The 19,968-nt window shown below is 39.1% G+C and overlaps 1 protein-coding gene across 5 annotated transcripts in view; it reads left to right on the top strand.

Moving 5' to 3' along the window:
• CTNNA2 (catenin alpha 2) overlaps positions 1-19,968 on the top strand; it is a 1,359,097-nt gene that overhangs the window by 1,080,910 nt on the left and 258,219 nt on the right. For all 5 annotated transcript variants that reach the window (XM_027555570.1, XM_027555573.1, XM_027555568.1 and 2 more), the window contains exon 9: positions 4,002-4,154. In XM_027555570.1, the coding sequence (XP_027411371.1) occupies positions 4,002-4,154 (153 nt within the window). The remainder of the gene's footprint in view (positions 1-4,001; positions 4,155-19,968) is intronic.

Below are 19,968 nucleotides of genomic sequence, written 5' to 3'. Positions count from 1 at the left end.
ATTGTATTTCAAAAATGTTCATTATTACTGGACTGGCCACTGTTGGACAGAACTGGAAACTATATGTGTGTGTGTTTACTTAAAAATCTCATTTGTTCATAATGGTATTTCTACTTCAGGTCTAGAATAATAGGGTTTTTCCGTAATCTCTCTTTTAAAAAAAAGTCTCTTTTATATTACATTGTCTTTCTTCCACACTAACACTTCTGGTTAGCAAGGACACAGGAGATGAGAAATGAAATTTCATAACTGTTTGCTTTGTGTGCATGCTCACTCAGTCATGTCTGACCCCTTGCGACCCTATGGCCTGTAGCCCACCAGGCTTCTCTGTCCGTGAAATTATCCCACCAGGTCTATTGGAGTGGGTTGCCATTTCCTCCTCCAGGGGATCTTCCTGACACAGGGATCGAACCCTCATCTCCTGTGGCTCCAGCACTGGCAGGCAGATTCTTTACCACTGAGCCTACCTTTAAACACAGTAGTGTTAGAATAACAATATTCATGCTACCATTATAATTAAAATCACATAAAATAGTTAAGATCTTTTTTACAAAAGATCCTATTCCCTTTTTCTTTTCATGTTTACATCTTCATTGTCAGAGCTTAAATCCATTTTATATTATACTCTCTCCCATTTGACTATGCTGTTCTTAGTTTTATAAATAAGAATATACTGAATGTTCACTGCCAGTACTTATGTTATGCTTTTTGAGTTATTAGTTGATGTTTTTCTAGTTCTTTTGCCAGGTAAAGTTCATCCTTTAACAGTTTCTCTGTCTCATAAAAATGATATTTTCTGAGTTCTTGCATGTTGATCAAATTTTGTCTGTGGTTTAAATCCTTGAAAGTCAGTTCTGCTGGTTATAAAATTCTTAGCTCACATTTTATTTCCTTGAGGGTCTTAAATGTAATATTTTATTTTCTTCTGGCATAAAACTTTGCTGTTGAAAAGTCTAGTGATCATCTATAAATAATTTCCTTTCCTTTCTTTGCCTAAATACATAAGGATTTACCCCTTTTTTCTTTAGAATCCAATTTTCTTGGTTGATAGTATAGGTTTCCTTTCTCAAGTGCATGAAATGCTTTTTTAGAAAATTGTTTATATATTATGTGTATAATATATATTTCTATATCAAATATATGTCTATATATAATGTATATAGAATATAATTTCTATATTTTAATAATTATATTAAATAAATAATTATATAAGTAATTATATTTATATAATAGCACTTTAAAATTATATATATCTTCAGGAAAATATTCATGAATTACTGTACTTCATTTTCTTTCCATTTTCTTGCTTTGATTTTCCTCTTTAGGGACCTCTGGTAGCTATATATTGAAATTTCTTTGCTTATCTTCAGTATTTGTTACCTTTTCTCAAATTTTTAAAATCTCTTTTAAAAATTTTTATTTTGCATTTAAAATTTTTTCCTTCTTTTCTCTATTTCTTTTGAGGCATTTGCTATTGTGTTTATTCATTCTTATTTAGTCTTTTTCAAATGATTTTTCTTTTACTTATAATTCTTTTCTAAGTTTCATGACTTCATCCTTGAATTTCTTCTTCTTCTAATTTATGTTCTTTCATATCTTGCATCATTTTTAGTGCATTTTAATGTGTTTGAAATAGTAGATTACAGTTTTAATTTGTTTTATAGGCATATCTTTCTGGGATGCTTTCAGTTTGTGTAGAGATGACATGTTTTTCTTATAATAGTTTTATGTGAATTTTGACCTTGCTGATTTCAAGTTGCTCATACTTAATGAGAACTCAATCTTCCTGAAGGCTTGGAAAAAGTCTAGAAGAGCAGATAATTCTTCTAGCTTCACAGAGCTCTCACTTCTCTTATTTTATGTAATACTTTAAAATACAGTAGGTTAGACACAAAATGACAAATATTGTATGATTTCACTTGTATGAATGATCTAGCATAGACAAATTCATAGAGACATAAAGTAGATTTATTAGGGCTGGGAGAAGTGGACCACAGAAAATTCTTGCCTAATGTTTATAGAGTCTCTGGGGTGATGGAAATATTTTGGAAGTGTATGTTGGTGATGGCTTTACAACATTGTGAATGTAATTAATGCCACTGAATTATACACTTAAAGTGAAAAACTTTTATGTTATATATATTTTGCAAAAATAAAATTTTCCTAAGATATAAAAATCAAACAGTGTCTTGATTGGTGAGATAGCTTAGTTCTGACCATTGCCCCCACTTTATCTAGATCTTCTCTTTCTTTTATCTCTGTTGTCCCCAGCCAGTTCAACTTTGATTACATTTAATAGCTTCTCCTTCATGAGGGTTTCTGTCCTGGAGGAGAGCCAAGCCAGGTCAGCTTCAAGTGTCCTCTGCACTGTCCCCTTCAGACTTTATTAGAGGGCTCTGCTCTTTGCCACCTTATGAGGGCAGGCAGGTTATTTAACTTTTCCAAGTCTCATTTTCTTCATCTGAAAAACTGGTGGTATAAGAATAGTCCCTATCTTATAGTATTGTCATGGGGATTAAGTGATACAACATAAAAAAATCTTGGTTGATCTAAGTTGTCTGGCACATCACATATGGCCAGAATGTATGAGCTCACCAATAAAAGTATTATTCCCAAGCAGAAATATAACGCACCTTGCTAATGAGTAACTAATTAATGTTAATTTTCCACAAATCTGTTATGTTTTATATGGTAAAATGTCCAACTCAATCCAGAGTTAAAGTAAACTACACATACACACAGGGATACCCTTTGGTAATTAGTGCAAAAAGGAACTGAGATTTGTACATTTCCCTTCTTCTGATCAATGATAAATGTGTATGTATCATACTATCAAAAGATTTGCCTGAATACCCCTGAATAGGAATATTTGCTTGGAAAATATACACACTGTTTATCATCTTCTCTTCTGTTTATTTGTATTTGGGGTGTTTTCTCCTTGCACACATTCTGATAATTATGAACAAAGCAGCACTAAGGTAATTGTTCAGTACAGTTCCGTTTCATTTTAATGTGGCTGTCCTACTTCCCATTTAAACAATGTAGGAATGATGTGTAATTATGCATTATTAGAAATTTGGATATGTTTATTCTAAATTCGGAGAAGGCAATGGCACGCCACTCCAGTACTCTTGCCTGGAAAATCCCATGGATGGAGGAGCCTGGTAGGCTGCAGTCCATAGGGTCGCTGAGGGTCGGGCACGACTGAGCAACTTCACTTTCACTTTTCACTTTCATGCATTGGAGAAGGAAATGGCAACCCACTCCAGTGTTTTGCCTGGAGAATCCCAGGGGCGGGGGAGCCTGTTGGGCTGCCGTCTATGGGGTTGCACAGAGTCGGACATGACTGAAGTGACTTAGCAGCAGCAGCATTCTAAATTACCTTGAAGAATAATTGTCAGTACTTCTTTCTGGAGCATACCAACTATGTCATCATAGCACCTGGCAGATACATTTTTTAAATTGTTGGGTGTTTCATGTTTCTCGCTCCATCAAATACAAACAATGGATGTAGAAAGGACTGGAGACAGTAGAGAGATAAGATTTTCGGGTCACTTCAAGGCCTAGTTCATCATTTAAAGTTCTCCCCACCTGTTGACTGATGCTTACATTTCTTCTTTTTCTAAAAAGCCTGAGTTCTTAAGCTGAATCAGGACTCAAAACCTGAAGGGAGACACTTGGCCAATGAAGGATGTGAGCAGAACTTTGATAAGGACAGTCTATAATGTATTGAGCTACAAGTCATGTGTGTAACTTCTAAGTTGACATATAATACAGATAATTCAGAATCATTCTTGGTCATAGCTCTTTGCCTTCCTTTGATATGATAAGCACCAGGAAGATTAAAAAGAGAGTTGCAACATTATGTCTGTGAACCATGAGAACTGGGGCTTTAGAAAAACTATTCCTAGGAAGTGATTTAATTCATATGACTTAAAGAGTAATGCAGTCAAATAGTTCCTCTATCCCTTAATTCTTTTTTTTTTTTTTTCCTACTGTAGCTTCGGAAAGCAGTGATGGATCACATATCAGATTCTTTCTTGGAAACCAACGTTCCTTTGCTAGTTCTCATTGAGGCTGCAAAAAGTGGGAATGAGAAGGAAGTGAAGGAATATGCCCAAGTTTTCCGTGAGCACGCCAACAAGCTGGTAGAGGTAAGTCAAGAGAGGCTCGAGACTAGAATTTGTATCAGTATGTTTAATCTCTATAAATGGCTCCTGGAATTTCAACAAACCAGGCTCCTGTGATTTTCCTGGATCTTTCTTTTATCTTCTGGTGACTCCATCCTTTGTAAAGGACACAGGTTTTCAGTAATCTCTCCTCTCTCTATTACACAATTCTAAACAGATTCTGAAATGTATCTGCTAATTTTCCTCAACAGTAAGCAGAGGCAGAAACAGGAGCAATAGAAGGGACAGTCCAAGTGCTGAAGACCAGCTTTGATTTGAAGAAGTAGAATTAAAACTTCCAAATGGAGATTTAGACACAGTTCCCTTTTCTTTCCCATTTCTACTCACCCACCTAAACCTGAATTAGCTGGCCACATTATGAACATTGTAAAAATTAGTCTCCCCTCCCTAAAAGAGATGTTTGGACTCTTGGTAAAGACTCTTGGGACAGTAGTAGGAGTGTAAGTTCAGGTCCTAGGTATATTCTCTGTGTTAGAGACATCTGTAGGAGTTGCTTTATAAATGCAAAATTGTACTGTTTGACTAAAACCCTTGAACTTCCTACTGTAGCCCCAGTGTCTTGAGGTGACATTAGACTAAAGAAGCTGAAAATAGAGTCATGCTTATAATATTATGACAATCTTTCTGGCTCTGTTCCCAAATATGGGGCAAATACCCCATCACCCCTCACATTCTACCTACAGATTCCAAGATTTGGCTTCAATTCCAAGTTAGCCATTGCAGAACCCAAAGTCTTTCCAAGGTTCGCCTTGGAAGTTCTGCCACTTTCAACTTTAAAGAAAGAACAGCTGAAGAAGGAGTGGGATTGGAGTAACAAGGGGAGGAAGAAGCGGAAAGGAAGAATGTGAAATGAGTGCTACAAAAGTTAAAAATATTAATATGCAATAAACAATAATATTAGCATACAGATGCATCATCCCAATATATATAATTCTAGTATTTACATGATAGTTGCAGAATTTATAGAGAACAATTAATGATGTGTTGTAGCTATTATCAATAAAGACAGGGACATGAGTTTAAAGTGCTATGATAAACATCTCCTACTTTCAATTCTGCCAGTGTCTTTCTGTAATTCTGTGTACAGCCTCATTTGCAGATCGTTTGAAGTTCAAATTTGATGTCCTGGGTAAATATGAGGCCAGGGCTAAATAGCTCCCTACTCTTTTTTCCTATCTTATTGGCCCTGGACACAGCCATCATTTCCCCTCATCCCATCTGTATATTTCACTGTAGGGAAATCTAGTCACTCTGGGTGTCTCTTGATTCACAACTTGTGCCAGCAGCAGAAGATCCAGGTCATTCAGATGCCACATTTCAGACTGTTGCTAACTTGCTCCCCTTAGTTATTCCTTTCCTTCTACCTGTGTGGTCCCTGCAGCCAGCAGCATTTTGGAATGTCCTGATGCCTGGGAGGTGCCAGGACAAGGGTGTACACTGGCCTCTGTTTGATTAGACATGAGCTGGACTTGAAAACATTTCTGCATCTTCTGTGCTTCAAACAAGTGCATCACTGCTAATGCACACATGTCAGAAAACTTGACCACTGGGCTAAGAGTCACACTTTTTCCAATTTGAAAGTGTCTATATGGACCTGGGTACTTTTCTGGGCCTTAGTTTCTGTCTGTGATATAAAAAATTTGGTTGTTATATTGATTTTCATATCTATTACCTTGTTAAATTCACTTCCTAATGCCAAGTTTTGACTGTATCCTGTAGGATTTCCTATGTATATAATCATGTTATCTGCAAATTATGAGTTATATTTCTTCTTTTCCAATCCCGTGTTTTCTTTTTTCCTTGTATTATTGCACTAGCCAAACCTTCAACTTAGAAGTATGGTAATAGATATTTTTGTTACCTTTAGATCTCAATGAGGAAATTTTAATATTTTACCATGTATTATATCATTAGCTCTAGATTTCTTGTGGATATTTTTATTAGATTATTTGTCTTCTGTTACTCCGTTTTTAAGATTTTTAAAATTTATGAATATATATAGAATTATATCATATTTCTGAGACTATTGCATAATTTTTGTCTTCTTTATTCTCCTTCAGAGGTATCAAAAATATGTTTTCCCTCAGAAAATAAGTTAGAAATTATATTTTCTTTCTGTTTTCTGGAAGTGAAGGTGTGAGAATGGCATTATATATTTTTTAAATATTTGGAGAAATTCACTGATATAACAATCTGAGCCTGGGTATTTATTTGAGGAAGAGTTAAAAAATTGCAGATTAAATTTTTAAAGCATAAGACTGTTTAAATTTTCAGCTTCTTTTGGGTCAGCTTTGGTAAGTTGTAGTCTAGGAATTTGTTATTTTCATTTAATTTTCTAAATTTTTGACATAAAATTGCTCATGTCTTCTACCATTTTTAAAAATGTATTAGAATCTGCACTACTCTTTCTTTTTTTTTTTTTCCCATTCATCCCTCATGTGCCTAATTGTGTCTTCTTTCTTTTTCAATGATTAGTTTTGTAAGAGGTTGACCAATTTAATAATCTTTTCTAAAACATAGCTTTCAGTTTTGTAGAATTTTTAAGTTTTATTTAAGACTTATCTTTGTATTTCTTATCTTTGTATTTCTCTTATACAAGAATGCTCTTATCTTTGTATTTCTTTTTTCTGCTCTCTTCTGTTATAACTTACTGGGTTTTTTTTTCTAACTTTTTGAAATGAATAATCCTATCATTGATTTTTATCCTTTTTTATTTTAGTAATATACATGTTTGAGACTATAAATTTCTTCCTAAACTATACATGTGTCTGGTTATTTTCTGCTGACCTAATTTTTAGCTCACTCATCCTGTCTCCATCTGTGTCCAATATGCTTGATACTGATCTATTGAGTTCCATTTTTATTTAAGAATTTCTAGTTAATTCTTTTTTTTTTTTTTCTTTTTAATGATTCCGGTTTCTGATATTATTCATTATCAGGTCATCTCCTTTAAAAGATATTAATTAGAATTATTTTAAAAATCCAAGTCATAAAACTCCAGTATTTGAATCAATTTTGTTTATGTTTTGTGGTTGCCCTATAGAGTGGTTCAAGCCAGTCCACAGTGGCTTCAACAGAGACAAGTGCTTTTTGTTTTTATCAGGCTTTGAGGTCTGGAGTCAAGATCTCCATGTAGGAGCTGGAGTTTAAATGTTTCTTCAGACTTCCCTTTGGCATAGGAAAAAAGGTGGGCCTTCCTATCAGTTTGCCCAGTTTGTAGCCAGAGGGAAAGGGGGAAGAGTGAGGCTTAAACACTGTCAGCAGCCAAACATTCAAAATGGATTTAAGACTCTTAATTATAATTAATCTCTGGTATTTGCCTGATGACTAGAATATGCCATGTTTCATTTAATTGAATTTGTACTTGTTTAAGTAAATGGTCATGTAGCTCTATGAGGCTTTCAAAATGGAGACTTTAGTTATATGTATGAAACTCCAGTACTTTGGCCACCTCATGCGAAGAGTTGACTCATTGGAAAAGTCTCTGATGCTGGGAGGGATTGGGGGCAGGGGGAGAAGGGGACGACAGAGGATGAGATGGCTGGATGGCATCACCGACTCGATGGACGTGAGTTTGCGTGAACTCCGGGAGATGGTGATGGACAGGGAGGCCTGGCGTGCTGCGATTCATGGGGTCCCAAACAGTTGGACACGACTGAGTGACTGAACTGAACTGAACTGAATGGTGACTGTTTGCTATTTGATTTTATCTTGATGATTCTTTATTTCTTTCTCATATGTTGGTTAATTTTTGATTGAATGGTAGACATTCTCATGAATAAATATAAAGAGTCAGTGTCTTAGTCTATCCAGGCTGCTATAACAAAGTACTACACATTCAGTGGCCTGTAAACAACAGAAATTTATTTCACACAGTTCTCGAGGCTGGGAAGTCCAAGACCAAATTTCCTGAAAAGGTGTGTTCTGTGAAGGCCCTCTTCCTTGTTCATAGCTTCTCACTGTGTTCTCACATGCTGGAAGGGGAGACGGATGACTGTGGGGTTCCTTTTCATAAAAACAGTAATCCCATTTATAAAGACTTCACTTTCATAATGTATGAAACTCTCAAGACCTCACCTCCTAACCATCATATGCAGCATTAGGATTTGAAAGTATGAATCTTGGGAGGACACAAACATTCAGACCATAGCAATGTGGATGATTTTTCTCTCCAAAGAGAATTCATCCTGTCCTCTGACACGCAGCAGAGAGGCAAACCACCTCAGTCTAATCAAAGACTTGAGACTTCTCTGATTTGAGGCTAGTTTATGATTACCTAAGGTATAGTCTACCTTTCTATCCTAGTCCTATGGAATGGTCATCCCAGATGCCAAAAGAGAATCAAATGTAGTACCTAGTATCCCACCTCATCTATGAAGCATTTACTCCAGTTTTTGTTTTCTCATCATCATGATACGTGTAAACTTTGATTTGTTTTTGTATGCTTCAAGGGACTACTTGGCTCTTGTTATTTGTAACTTAATAGACAAAAATGGTGGGAGAAAGCATTTTCAAAAGAAAAAAAAAAAGCTTATTTTTGAATGTCCCTTTGTTATGGCACCTTAGTTCCAAGCCTTTGCTTCCTTGGCCATCCTGTCCAGTTTTTGCCTCCCCAACCCTAGGAGGTTGCTGAAAACTCGTAAAGAATCATTTTCCTCTCAGCAGCAGCCTTCTATTTGTATCTCAGTTTCTCTTTCCATAGTAAGATTTTCAAATCCCTGGGAGGAAAAGTGAAATGCAGAAAGCTGGGCCCCCTTCAATGAGCATCTCTTTTGAGCAAGTCTAAGTTTTGACTCCTTTGGCTGATGTCTCATGCTTTGAAGCAAATTCTTTTATTTCTGCATTTCTAGTTGTTCTCATCAGGAAAGTGAGATGAGTCTCTTACAAGATTCTTTTTCATGACTGGAAGTGGAAATTCCTGAGAGAACTGGTTGGGATACATTTGTGAGATGATTTTTGTTGTTAATACTTTTAGTCAGAGATTTTTTTATTCAATGGAATGTGCTGTGCTTAGTCCCTCAGTCATGTCCAACTCTTTGTGACCCCAGGGACTGTAGTCCACCAGGCTCCTCTGTCCATGGGGATTCTCCAGGCAAGAATACTGGAGTGGGTTCCAACACCCTCGTCTATTCAGTACTGAAATGGGTTGCCATTTCCTTCTCCAAGGGATCTTCCTGAATCAGGAATCGAACCTGCATCTCCTATATCTCCTTCACTGGCAGGTATATTCTTTACCAATGGTGTCATCTGGGAAGCCCCATTAATGTAAATCACATAGGAATTATATATTAGGGAATTTTGAAGAAAGAATGAATGAATAATCAATCTCTGACTATCAGTTCAGTTCAGTTCAGTCACTCAGTCATGTCTGACTCTTTGCAACCCCATGGGGGACAACAGCACACCAGCTTCCCTGTCCATCACCAACTCCCAGAGCTTGCTAAAACTCATGTCCACTGAGTCAGTGATGCCATCCAACCATCTCTTCCTCTGTCGTCCCCTTCTCCTCCCACCTTCAATCTTGCCCAGCATCAGGGTCTTTTGAAATGAGCCAGCTCTTCGCATCAGGTGGCCAAAGTATTGGAGTTTCAGCTTCTGCATCAGTCCTTCCAATGAACACTCAGGACTAACCTGTAGGATGGACTGGTTGGAACTCCTTGCAGTCCAATGGACTGTCAAGAGTCTGCTCCAACACCACAATTCAAAAGCATCATTTCTTTGGTGCTCAGCTTTCTTTAAAGTCCAACTCTCACAACCATACATGACTACTGGAAAAACCACAGCTTTGACTAGATGGACCTTTGTTGGCAGAGTAATGTCTCTGCTTTTTAACATGCTGTCTAGGTTTGTCATAGTTTTTCTTCTAAGGAGCAAGTGTCTTTTAATTTCATGGCTGCAATTACTACCTGCAGTGATTTTGGAGCTCAAGAAAATAAAGTCTGTCACTGTTTTCATTGTTTCCCCATCTGTTTTCCATTAAGTGATGGGACTGGATGCCATGATCATAGTTTTTTGAATATTGAGCTTTAAGCCAACTTTTTCACTCTCCTCTTTCACTTTCATCAAGAGGCTTTTTAGTTCCTCTTCACTTTCTTCCATAAGGGTGGTGTCATCTGCATATCTGAGGTTATTGATATTTCTCCCAGCAATCTTGATTCCAGCTCATGTTTCATCCAGCCTGGCATTTCTCATGATGTAAACCAGACCACCTGACCTGCCTCTTGAGAAACCTGTATGCAGGTCAGGAAGCAACAGTTAGAACTGGACATGGAACAACAGACTGGTTCCAAATAGGAAAAGGAGTACGTCAAGGCTGTATATTGTTACCCTGCTTATTTAGCTTATATGCATAGTACATCATGAGAAATGCTGGGCTGGAAGGAGGCACAAGCTGGAACCAAGATTGCCAGGAGAAATATCAATAACCTCAGATATGCAGATGACACCACCCTTATGGCAGACAGTCAAGAACTAAAGAGCTTCTTGATGAAAGTGAAAGAGGAGAATGAAAAAGTTGGCTTAAAGCTCAACATTCAGAAAACTAAGATCATGGCATCTGGTCCCATCACTTCATGGGAAATAGATAGGGAAACAATGGAAACAGTGACAGACTTTATTTATCTGGGCTCCAAAATCACTGCAGATGGTGATTGCATCCATGAAATTAAGAGACCCTCCTTGGAAGGAAATTTATGACCAACCTAGATAGCATACTGAAAAGCAGAGATATTACTTTGCCAACAAAGGTCCATCTAATCAAGGCTATGGTTTTTCCAGTGGTCATGTATGGATGTGAGAGTTGGACTTTAAAGAAAGCTGAGCACCAAAGAATTGATGCTTTTGAACTGTGGTGTTGAGAAGACTCTTGAGAGTCCTTTGGACTGCAAGGAGACCCAACCAGTCCATCCCAAAGGAGATCAGTCCTGGGTGTTCATTGGAGGGACTGATGTTGAAGCTGAAACTCCAATACTTTGGCCACCTGATGCGAAGAGCTGACTCATTTGAAAAGATCCTGATGCTGGGAAAGATTGAGGGCAGGAGGAGAAGGGGACGACAGAGGGTTAGATGGTTGGATGGTATCACTGACTCGATGGATGTGGGTTTGGGTGAACTCCGGGAGTTGGTGATGGACAGGGAGGCCTGGTGTGCTTTAGTTCATGGGGTCACAAAGAGTTGGACATGACTGAGTGACTGAACTGAACTGAACTGAATCTGCATATAGGTTAAAGAAACAGGATGACAATATACAGACACAATGTAATCCTTTCCCAATTTGAAACCAGTCTGTTGTTCCACATCCAGTTCTAACTGTTGCTTCTTGACCTGCATACGGATTTCTCAGGGGGCAGGTAAAGTGGTCTGGTATTCCAATCTCTTTAAGAATTTTCCAGTTTGTTGTGATCCACACAGTCAAAGATTTTAGGGTAGTCAATGAAGCAGCAGTAGATGTTCTTCTGGACTTTTATTGCTTTTTCTATGATCCAACAGTTGTTGGCAATTTGATCTCTGGTTCCTCTGCCTTTTGTAAATCCAGCTTGGACATCTGGAAATTCTCAGTTCACATACCGTTAAAGCCTAGCTTGAAGAATTTTGAGCATTACTTTGCTAGTGTGTGAGATGAGTACAATTGTGTGGCTGTTTGAACTTTCTTTGGCATTGCCTTTCTTTGGGGTTGGAATGAAAACTGACCTTTTCCAGTCCTATGGCCACTGCTGAGTTTTCCAAATTTGCTGGCATATTGAGTGCAGCACTTTAACAGCATCATCTCTTACGATTTCAAATAGCTCAGAATTCCATCACATCTACTAGCTTTGTTCATAATGATGCTTCCTAAGGCCCACTTGACTTTGCATTCCACAATGTCTATCTCTGGGTGGGTGATCACACCATCATGATTATCTGGGTCTTGAAGATCTTTTTTGTATAGTTCTTCTGTGTATTCTTGCCACCTCTTCTTAATGTCTTCTGCTTATGTTAGGTCCATATCATCTCTGTCCTTTATTGAGCCCATCTTTGCATGAAATGTTTCCTTGGTATCTGTGCTTTTCTTGAAGAGATCTCTAGTCTTTCCCATTCTATTGTTTCCCTTTGTTTTTTTGCATTCTTCACTTAAGAAGGCTTTCTAATCTCTCCTTGCTAGTCTTTGGAACTCTGCATTCAGATGGATATATCTTTCCTTTTCTGCTTTGCTTTTTGCTTCTTCTTTTTTTTTTTTTTTTTTTCAGCTAGTTGTAAGGCCTCCTCACACAACCATTTTGCCTTTTTGCATTTCTTCTTCTTGGGGATGTTTTTAATTACTGCCTCCTGTTCAATGTTATAAACCTTCTTCCATAGTTCTTCAGACACTCTATCAGATCTAATCCATTGAATTAATTTACACTTCCACTGTGTAATCATAAGGGATTTGATTTAGGTCATACCTGAATGGTCTAGTGGTTTTCCCTACTTTCCTCAATTTAAGTTTGAATTTGGCAATAAGGAGTTCATGATCTGAACCCCAGTCAACTCCTGGTTTTGTTTTTGCTGACTGTATAGAGCGTCTTCATTTTTAGCTGCAAAGAATATAGTCAATGATTTCAGCATTGATCATCTGGTGAGGTCCATGTGTAGTGTCATCTCTTGTGTTGTTGGAGGAGGGTGATTGCTATGACCAGTGTGTTCTCTTTGCCAAACTCTATTAACCTTTGCCCTGCTTTATTTTGTACTTTCAAGACCAAACTTACCTATTACTCTGGGTATCTCTTGACTTCCTACTTTTGCATTCCATTCTATGAGCCATGTTGTGTAGGGCCACCCAAGATGGATGGGTCATAGTGGAGACTTCTGACAAAACGTAGTCCACAACATGGCTCATAGATTCATTGAGTTAGACAAGGCTGTGATTCAAGTGATCAGATTGGTTAGTTTTCTGTGATTGTAGTTTCCATTCTGTCTGCCCTCTGATGGACAAGGATAAGAGGCTTGTGGAAGCTTCCTGAGGGGAGGGACTGGCTGTGGGGGAATCTGGGTCTTGCTTTGATGGGCAGGGCCATGCTCAATAAATCTTTAATCCAATTTTCCATTGATGGGTGGGGCTGTGTTCCCTCCCTGTAGTTTGGCCTAAGGCCAAACCAGGACTATTGTATTCAGTGCCCCTGACCCCATGGCAGCCCACTGTCAACCTGGGCCTGTGCCAGAGACTCCTGGACACTCTCAGGCAAGTCTGGCTCAGTCTCTGTTGGGGTCACTCATCCTTTCTTCTAGGTGATGCGCTGAAGGTTTTGTTTTTATCCTCCAAGAGCCTGTTTCCCCAGTCCTGTGGAAGTTCTGTAATAAAATCCCACTGGCCTTCAGGTCAAAGTCCCCAGGGGTTCTCATTCCCTTTGCTGGATTCCCAGATTGGGAAATGTGGGCCCTAGAACTTTCACAACAGTGCAAGAACTTCTTTGGTATAATTGTTCTCCAGTTTGTAGGTTATCTTGTCAGTGGTTCTATGGTGGGGCTCACATCATGCACCTCCCAAGTCTGCTGCAGCCAGAGCCCCTGTCCCCATGGCAAGCCACTGTTGATCTCTGCCTCTGCAGGAGACACTGAAACACTCAGAAGGAGGTCTGGCCCAGTCTCCTGTGGGATCCCTGGGTACTGGTGCACACAAGGTGGTTTTTTTTTTTGTTTGTTTGTTTGTTTTGAGCTCTCTGAGCATCTCTGGTGGGTATGGAATTTGATTCTAAACACAATTTCACCCCTCCTACCTTTGAGGGAGACCTGGGTTCGATCCCTGGGTAGAGAAGAATCCTGGAGAAGGGAAAGGCTACCCACTCAGTATTCTGGCCTAGAGAATCCCATGGACTATATAGTCCATGGGGTTGCAAAGAGTTGGAAAGAACTGAACAACTTTAACTTTCACTTTTACCTTTGCTTATCAGTTCAGTTCAGTCATTCAGTTGTGTCCAACTCTTTGTAACCCCATGAATCACAGCACTCCAGGCCTCCCTGTCCATTACCAACTCCCGGAGTTCCCTCAAACTCATGTCCATCGAGTCAGTGATGCCATCCAGCCCCTCTGCCATCCCCTTCTCCTCTTGCCCACAATCCCTCCCAGCACCTGAGTGTTTTCCAATGAGTCAACTCTTCGCATGAGGTGGCCAAAGTAATGGAGTTTCAGCTTCAGCATCTCAGTCCTTCCAAAGAACACCCAGGACTGATCTCCTTTAGAATGGACTGATTGGATCTCCTTGCAGTCCAAGGGACTCTCAAGAGTCTTCTTCAACACCACAGTTCAAAAGCATCAATTCTTCAGCGCTCAGCTTTCTTCACAATCCAACTGTCACATCCATACATGACCACTGGAAAAACCATAGCCTTGACTAGACGGACCTTTGTTGGCAAAGTAATATCTCTGCTTTTTAATATGCTATCTAGGTTGGTCATAACTTTCCTTCCAAGGAGTAAGCTTCTTTTAATTTCATGGCTGCAATCACCATCTGCCGTGATTTTGGAGCAAAACAATAAAGTTTGACACTGTTTCCACTGTTTCCGCATCTATCCGCCATGAAGTGATGGGACCAGATGCCATGGTCTTAGTTTTCTGAATGTTGAGCTTTAAGCCAACTTTTTCATTCTCCTCTTTAACTTTCATCAAGAGGCTCTTTAGTTCCTCTTTACTTTCTGCCATAACGGTGGTGTCATCTGCATATCTGAAGTTATTGATATTTCTCCTGGCAATCTTGATTCCAGCTTGTGCTTCCTCCAGCCCAGCGTTTCTCATGATGTACTCTGCATATAAGTTAAATAAGTAGGGTGACAACATACAGCCTTGACGTACTCCTTTTCCTATTTGGAACCAGTCTATTGTTCTATGTCCAGTTCTAACTGTTGCTTCCTGACCTGCATATAGGTTTCTCAAGAGGCAGGTCAGGTGGTCTGGTAGTCCCACCTCTTTTAGAATTTTCCACAGTTTCTTGTGATCCACACAGTCAAAGGCTTTGGCATAGTCAATAATGCAGAAATAGATATTTTTCTGGAACTCTCTTGCTTTTTCGATGATACAGTGGATGTTGGCAATTTGATCTCTTGTTCTTCTGCTTTTTCTAAAACCAGCTTCAACATCTGAAAGTTCACTGTTCACGTACTGCTGAAGCCTGGCTTGGAGAATTTTGAGCATTACTTTACTAGCGTGTGAGATGAGTACAATTGTGCAGTGGTTTGAGCATTCTTTGTCATTGCTTTTGTTTGGGATTGGAATGAAAACTCACCTTGGACGCGGGGTTGTTCCTCTCGGCTGCCACCCCTGACCTCGGGCGTGGCGTAGCTTCTCTTGGCCGCCGACCCTGATTTAGGACGTGGGGTAGCTCCTCTCCGCCGCTCCTGTGCCTACGCAGCCTGGCACTTCACCACCCCTGACCTTGGGCTAGGGGTAGCTCCTCTCAGCCACGCTTCTGCGCCGTCCGTGTCAGCCGGCGCGTTATAGAGTTTCATTATTTTATATTCCGTTTTCACCTATTTTTATGTGCTTTTTTTCTTATATTTGTGTACCATTTTCCCCCAGTTTGGTATTTGCCATTCAGAGATGATGGAAGGCATCACAATCTTTTATATAATGTCAGTTTTTAGACAATCTTCAACAAAGACAGTATAAGTGAAAATAAAATATTAACAAAATATGAATAGACAAGAATAATTTGAATTTTCATAATTGCCTTAGCAAGTGAAAATTTGAGGCTTTTTCCCCCATAGTGTTTGTCACATTAAGTAAAAACATAGGTGAATTTATACCCTAGTATTTGTTGATTTGAGAGAACTTACCGGATCAGCAGTGATGCTTCATGAACTGTAGCATCAGCCACTATAGGAAGTACTACCAGAGGTCATTTCCCCCCATCTCCAGATTCCAGCTAATTCCTTTCTTCTGAGGGTGAGCTCAGGGCTTCAGGGCAGGGCTGACTCTGATCCAAGCACACCTGCTCTATCTCATTCCTAGGCTTTCTGGAGAAATGCAATGCAACTTATGACAACTCAGTTACAACCAAAGTAACATGGTCTGGGAGAGGGTGAAGTGGATGTAAAGTGGGGCAAAATATGCATTGCAGCAAAAAATAAATAAAACTGAATCTGGAACATGTAAAATCAATACAGCTGTTTTAGAGCCTCCAGACTGAAACATTTCTTCCATGGCTTTGCCTTCAGTGTATCTGCCTGCTCTTCTTTCTAATTCCCCATCTTTACCATAAAAGCTCCAGTGCAAATTGCATACCCTGTAGTCTGGGGAAATGCTGGGTCCTCCCAACAGGCCTCTCTCATATGCCTGGTCCTTCTGCTGCAGCAGCCAGAGTGAAATTCTGAGAATGCAAATCAGATTGCACAACTGCCCTGCCTGAGGCATTCAGCGATTTCCTCTTGTTCTCAGGTTGAAGATCAAGGTTTTAAGGAAGTCTGCAAGATCTGCAGAATCTGGCCGTCTCTACAGCCTCCAGGCTCATCTTTCTGTCCTCTCCCACTTCCTACCTGGCAGGCATCAGACAGGCTACTTTCTGTTTGTTGAAAGTGATAGGCTGCCTCCGCCTGGGCCTGTGCTTTCTTATATTGACCCTTTCCTGACAGTCTCCCTGCTCTACCCCTTCCCGTCATTTCTGATTGTTCAGCTTTTAGCACAAACATCATGTCCCTGGGTGGGATCAGTTCCTCATGTTTTGCACTCTCATGAAACCCTATTTCCTTTTTTAAAAAACAAAACAAAACAAAAACCAAGTATTTGTGATCTCAAAGATTTTCTGAAAATCTTTTCCCCTAGTTTTACTGAGATATAATTTACACACATAACTGTATACATTTTTTCCTTTATTTTTCTTCTTATTTTATTCAGATATATTTGATGTGTTGTTGTGTTGTTTATTCTCTAAGTCGTGTCTGACTCTTTTGCAATCCCATGTACTGCTCCTCTGCCTATGGGATTTTCCAGGCAAGAATACTAGAGTGGATTGCCATGCCCTCCTCCATGGGATCTTCCCGACCCAGCACCTCCTGCTTGGAAGGCAGATTCTTTACCACCTGGGAAGTCCAATATTTGATACACAGCTCTGTATAAGCTTAAGGTATACTGAATGATGATTTGATATATATACTTCTGAAGTGATTACCAGAAAAAGTTAAGTGAACATCCATCATCTCATATTAGATACACAGTTAAAGAAACGAAAACCATTTTTTTTCCTTTTGATGAGAATCCTACTTACTTTTGATTTGCACACATCCACCTCTTAGCCTATCTGCTGTTTCTCTTGCTAAATTAGCAATTTCTTTGAGAAAAGGACCATGTCTCATTGATTCCTAACTACTTAACAGATATGAGTGCCTAGCATAGAAGAAGTACTTAATAAACAGATACTGCCTGAAGAATGAATGAAATAAGTGAGGCCTAGGATATTACCAGCATGGCTGCAGAACCCTGAATAGGTATTTCTTGGATCAATAAACATTCGTTGGGCTTATTTACCTCCCCAATGTACTACCAAGGAGGAACTGTGAATCTGAGAGCTTATACTCCCATTTCTATACAGTAGAAAGTCTTTGCTTTTGGAGACTGTGAGAAGTTGAATTAACTCTAGAGTTAATGCCTATTATTTCTTCCCTGCATTTGCCTTACAAGCATGCAGTTGTCCTTATTCTTGGTTACAGAGGATGCAAGAAAGGGAATTGGTTTTCTCCGACAAAATGAAGCACATCACTGAGGCCATAGCAGTGACGTGTAGCCATAGAGCTACACAAGGCAATCTTGATTCTCTGCTTCATCATGTTGACTTTGTTACTTTTGGTAGAGGCTCCCCATGCAGGGTAGGAAGCTGCGTCCGTTAGAAAATGCGTTTTGAAATTAAGGCACAGAATCTCATATTCAGAATGAGGAATGGGATCATCAGTGAAGCACAGACTGCCTTAATTTCAGCCTTGAGTAAGTTGCTTTTCTCCATCAATCCCTCTGCTTGCACAGAAGATTCATTTAGTCACAAGTGTTTACTAGGTGGTTACCATGTGCTGACAGTTGCTGGCAATAAACAATGAACCAAGCTGATATATTTCCTGCTCTCATGGGGCAAATATTGTGTTGGAAAAGATAGAGTGAGATAAATGTATAAAATGTAACGGTGGGACTCTGCTGTAGAGCAAAGTGAAGCAGGGTAGGGGGATGGAGAATGATGTTTAGCATGTCTCTGAAGATGACTATTAGGCATGGATTTAAAGGAAGTGAAGAACATTCCAAACTGTGCAACAGAAAGGGCAAATACCCTCAAGGCAGCACTGTGCTTGGCATGTTTGATAAAGAACAGAGAGACCAGTGTGACTGTAGTTGAGCATGAGAGGGAAAATTCCAGAGATAAAATTGAGGGCTGGGTGCAAGGATTTTGTATTCTACTTAGATATTTGAATGTAAGGTACAGTGTGATCTAATTTCTATATTGAAAGAGTCATTCTATGGCTTTATGGAAAATAGACAGTAGAGTGATAAAAGGAGAAGACAAGAATAGATGGAAGGATGTTCCAGTGTTCCAGCAACGGATTAATACTATGGCCAGAATAGAAGCAATGGAGGTGGGAGGAAGTAGTTGGCTTTAGGGCTGACATAATTGATGTTAGGATAAGAGACAACGTCTGGGGTGGCTCCACCTTGACCTGCTCCAGTGGTGAAATCACTTGGAATTTTTTAAAAGGAGCCTTCATTCTGAGATTATTTCTTGATTAGCTGTAGCTGTAGCTGTTTGTTAGGTGTGATTCTGTAAATGCTACACATATGTCTTGAGTTGAAGTAAACATGAGAAAGCTTTGTCCTTTCCAGGGTCTTGATTCAAATCATGCATGAAAAAGAAAATCTAGAAAAACTGCATTAAAAACAATAGGGATGGAACTGGATCTCCAGTTTAAAAAGTAAAAACTGAACATTCTCATCTTTCCCTCAATGTTTCCTTCCCAGTTCAGTTAACCTACTTGAACTGGAAATGAATTATTGGAATTTCTCAAGTAATTGTCATAACGAACCTGTAAATCATAATATTTTACAAAGAACTATTTTGTTCAGGTCAAGCATATGTTAAACTTAAAAGTTTTCTTTCAGTTCTTTAAGTATAGATTTGAATGCCTCTCTTCCTCAAATTCTCTAGTTCCTTAGTATTAGTTGCTCAGCTGTGTCCAACTTTTTGTGACCCTATGAACTTTAGCCCACCTGGCTCCTCTGTCCGTGAAATTCTCCAGGCAAGAATACTGGAGTAGGTTGCCATTTCCTTCTCCAAGGAATCTTCCCAATCCACGGGTCAAACCTAAGTTATCATCTAGGTCTCCAGCATTGCAGGCAGATTTTTTACCATCTGAGGTGCCAGGGAAGTACCTAAACTCTACCATATTTTATAATTTTTCCTATAACATACAAAAAAAGATTTAAAGAAGTTCAAGGATTTACTTTAGGCTGTTAGTAACTATTTGAATATAGAGCCAGGGTTCTTTATAAGCTCTTTATTACTTATTACCTTGTTTAAAATGCTTTTGGCAACCATATGAAATAGCCATTACTCTTTTAAATTAATTTGTTTTTTTATTGAGGGATAATTGCTTTATAGAATATTGTTGTTTTTGATCAAACCTCAGCATTAATCAGCCATCATTTCAGTTCAGTTCAGTCGCTCAGTCTTGTCCGACTCTTTGCAACCCCATGAATCGCAGCACACCGGGCCTCCCTGTCCATCACCAATTCCTGGAGTTCACTCAAACTCATGACCATCGAGTCGGTGATGCCATCCAGCCATCTCCTCCTCTG

Source organism: Bos indicus x Bos taurus, chromosome 11 (assembly GCF_003369695.1).
Source record: "Bos indicus x Bos taurus breed Angus x Brahman F1 hybrid chromosome 11, Bos_hybrid_MaternalHap_v2.0, whole genome shotgun sequence".
NCBI classification, from domain to species: Eukaryota; Metazoa; Chordata; class Mammalia; order Artiodactyla; family Bovidae; genus Bos; species Bos indicus x Bos taurus.
Note: the sequence above shows the minus strand (reverse complement) of the source record. Positions and strands in the feature narration are given on the sequence as shown.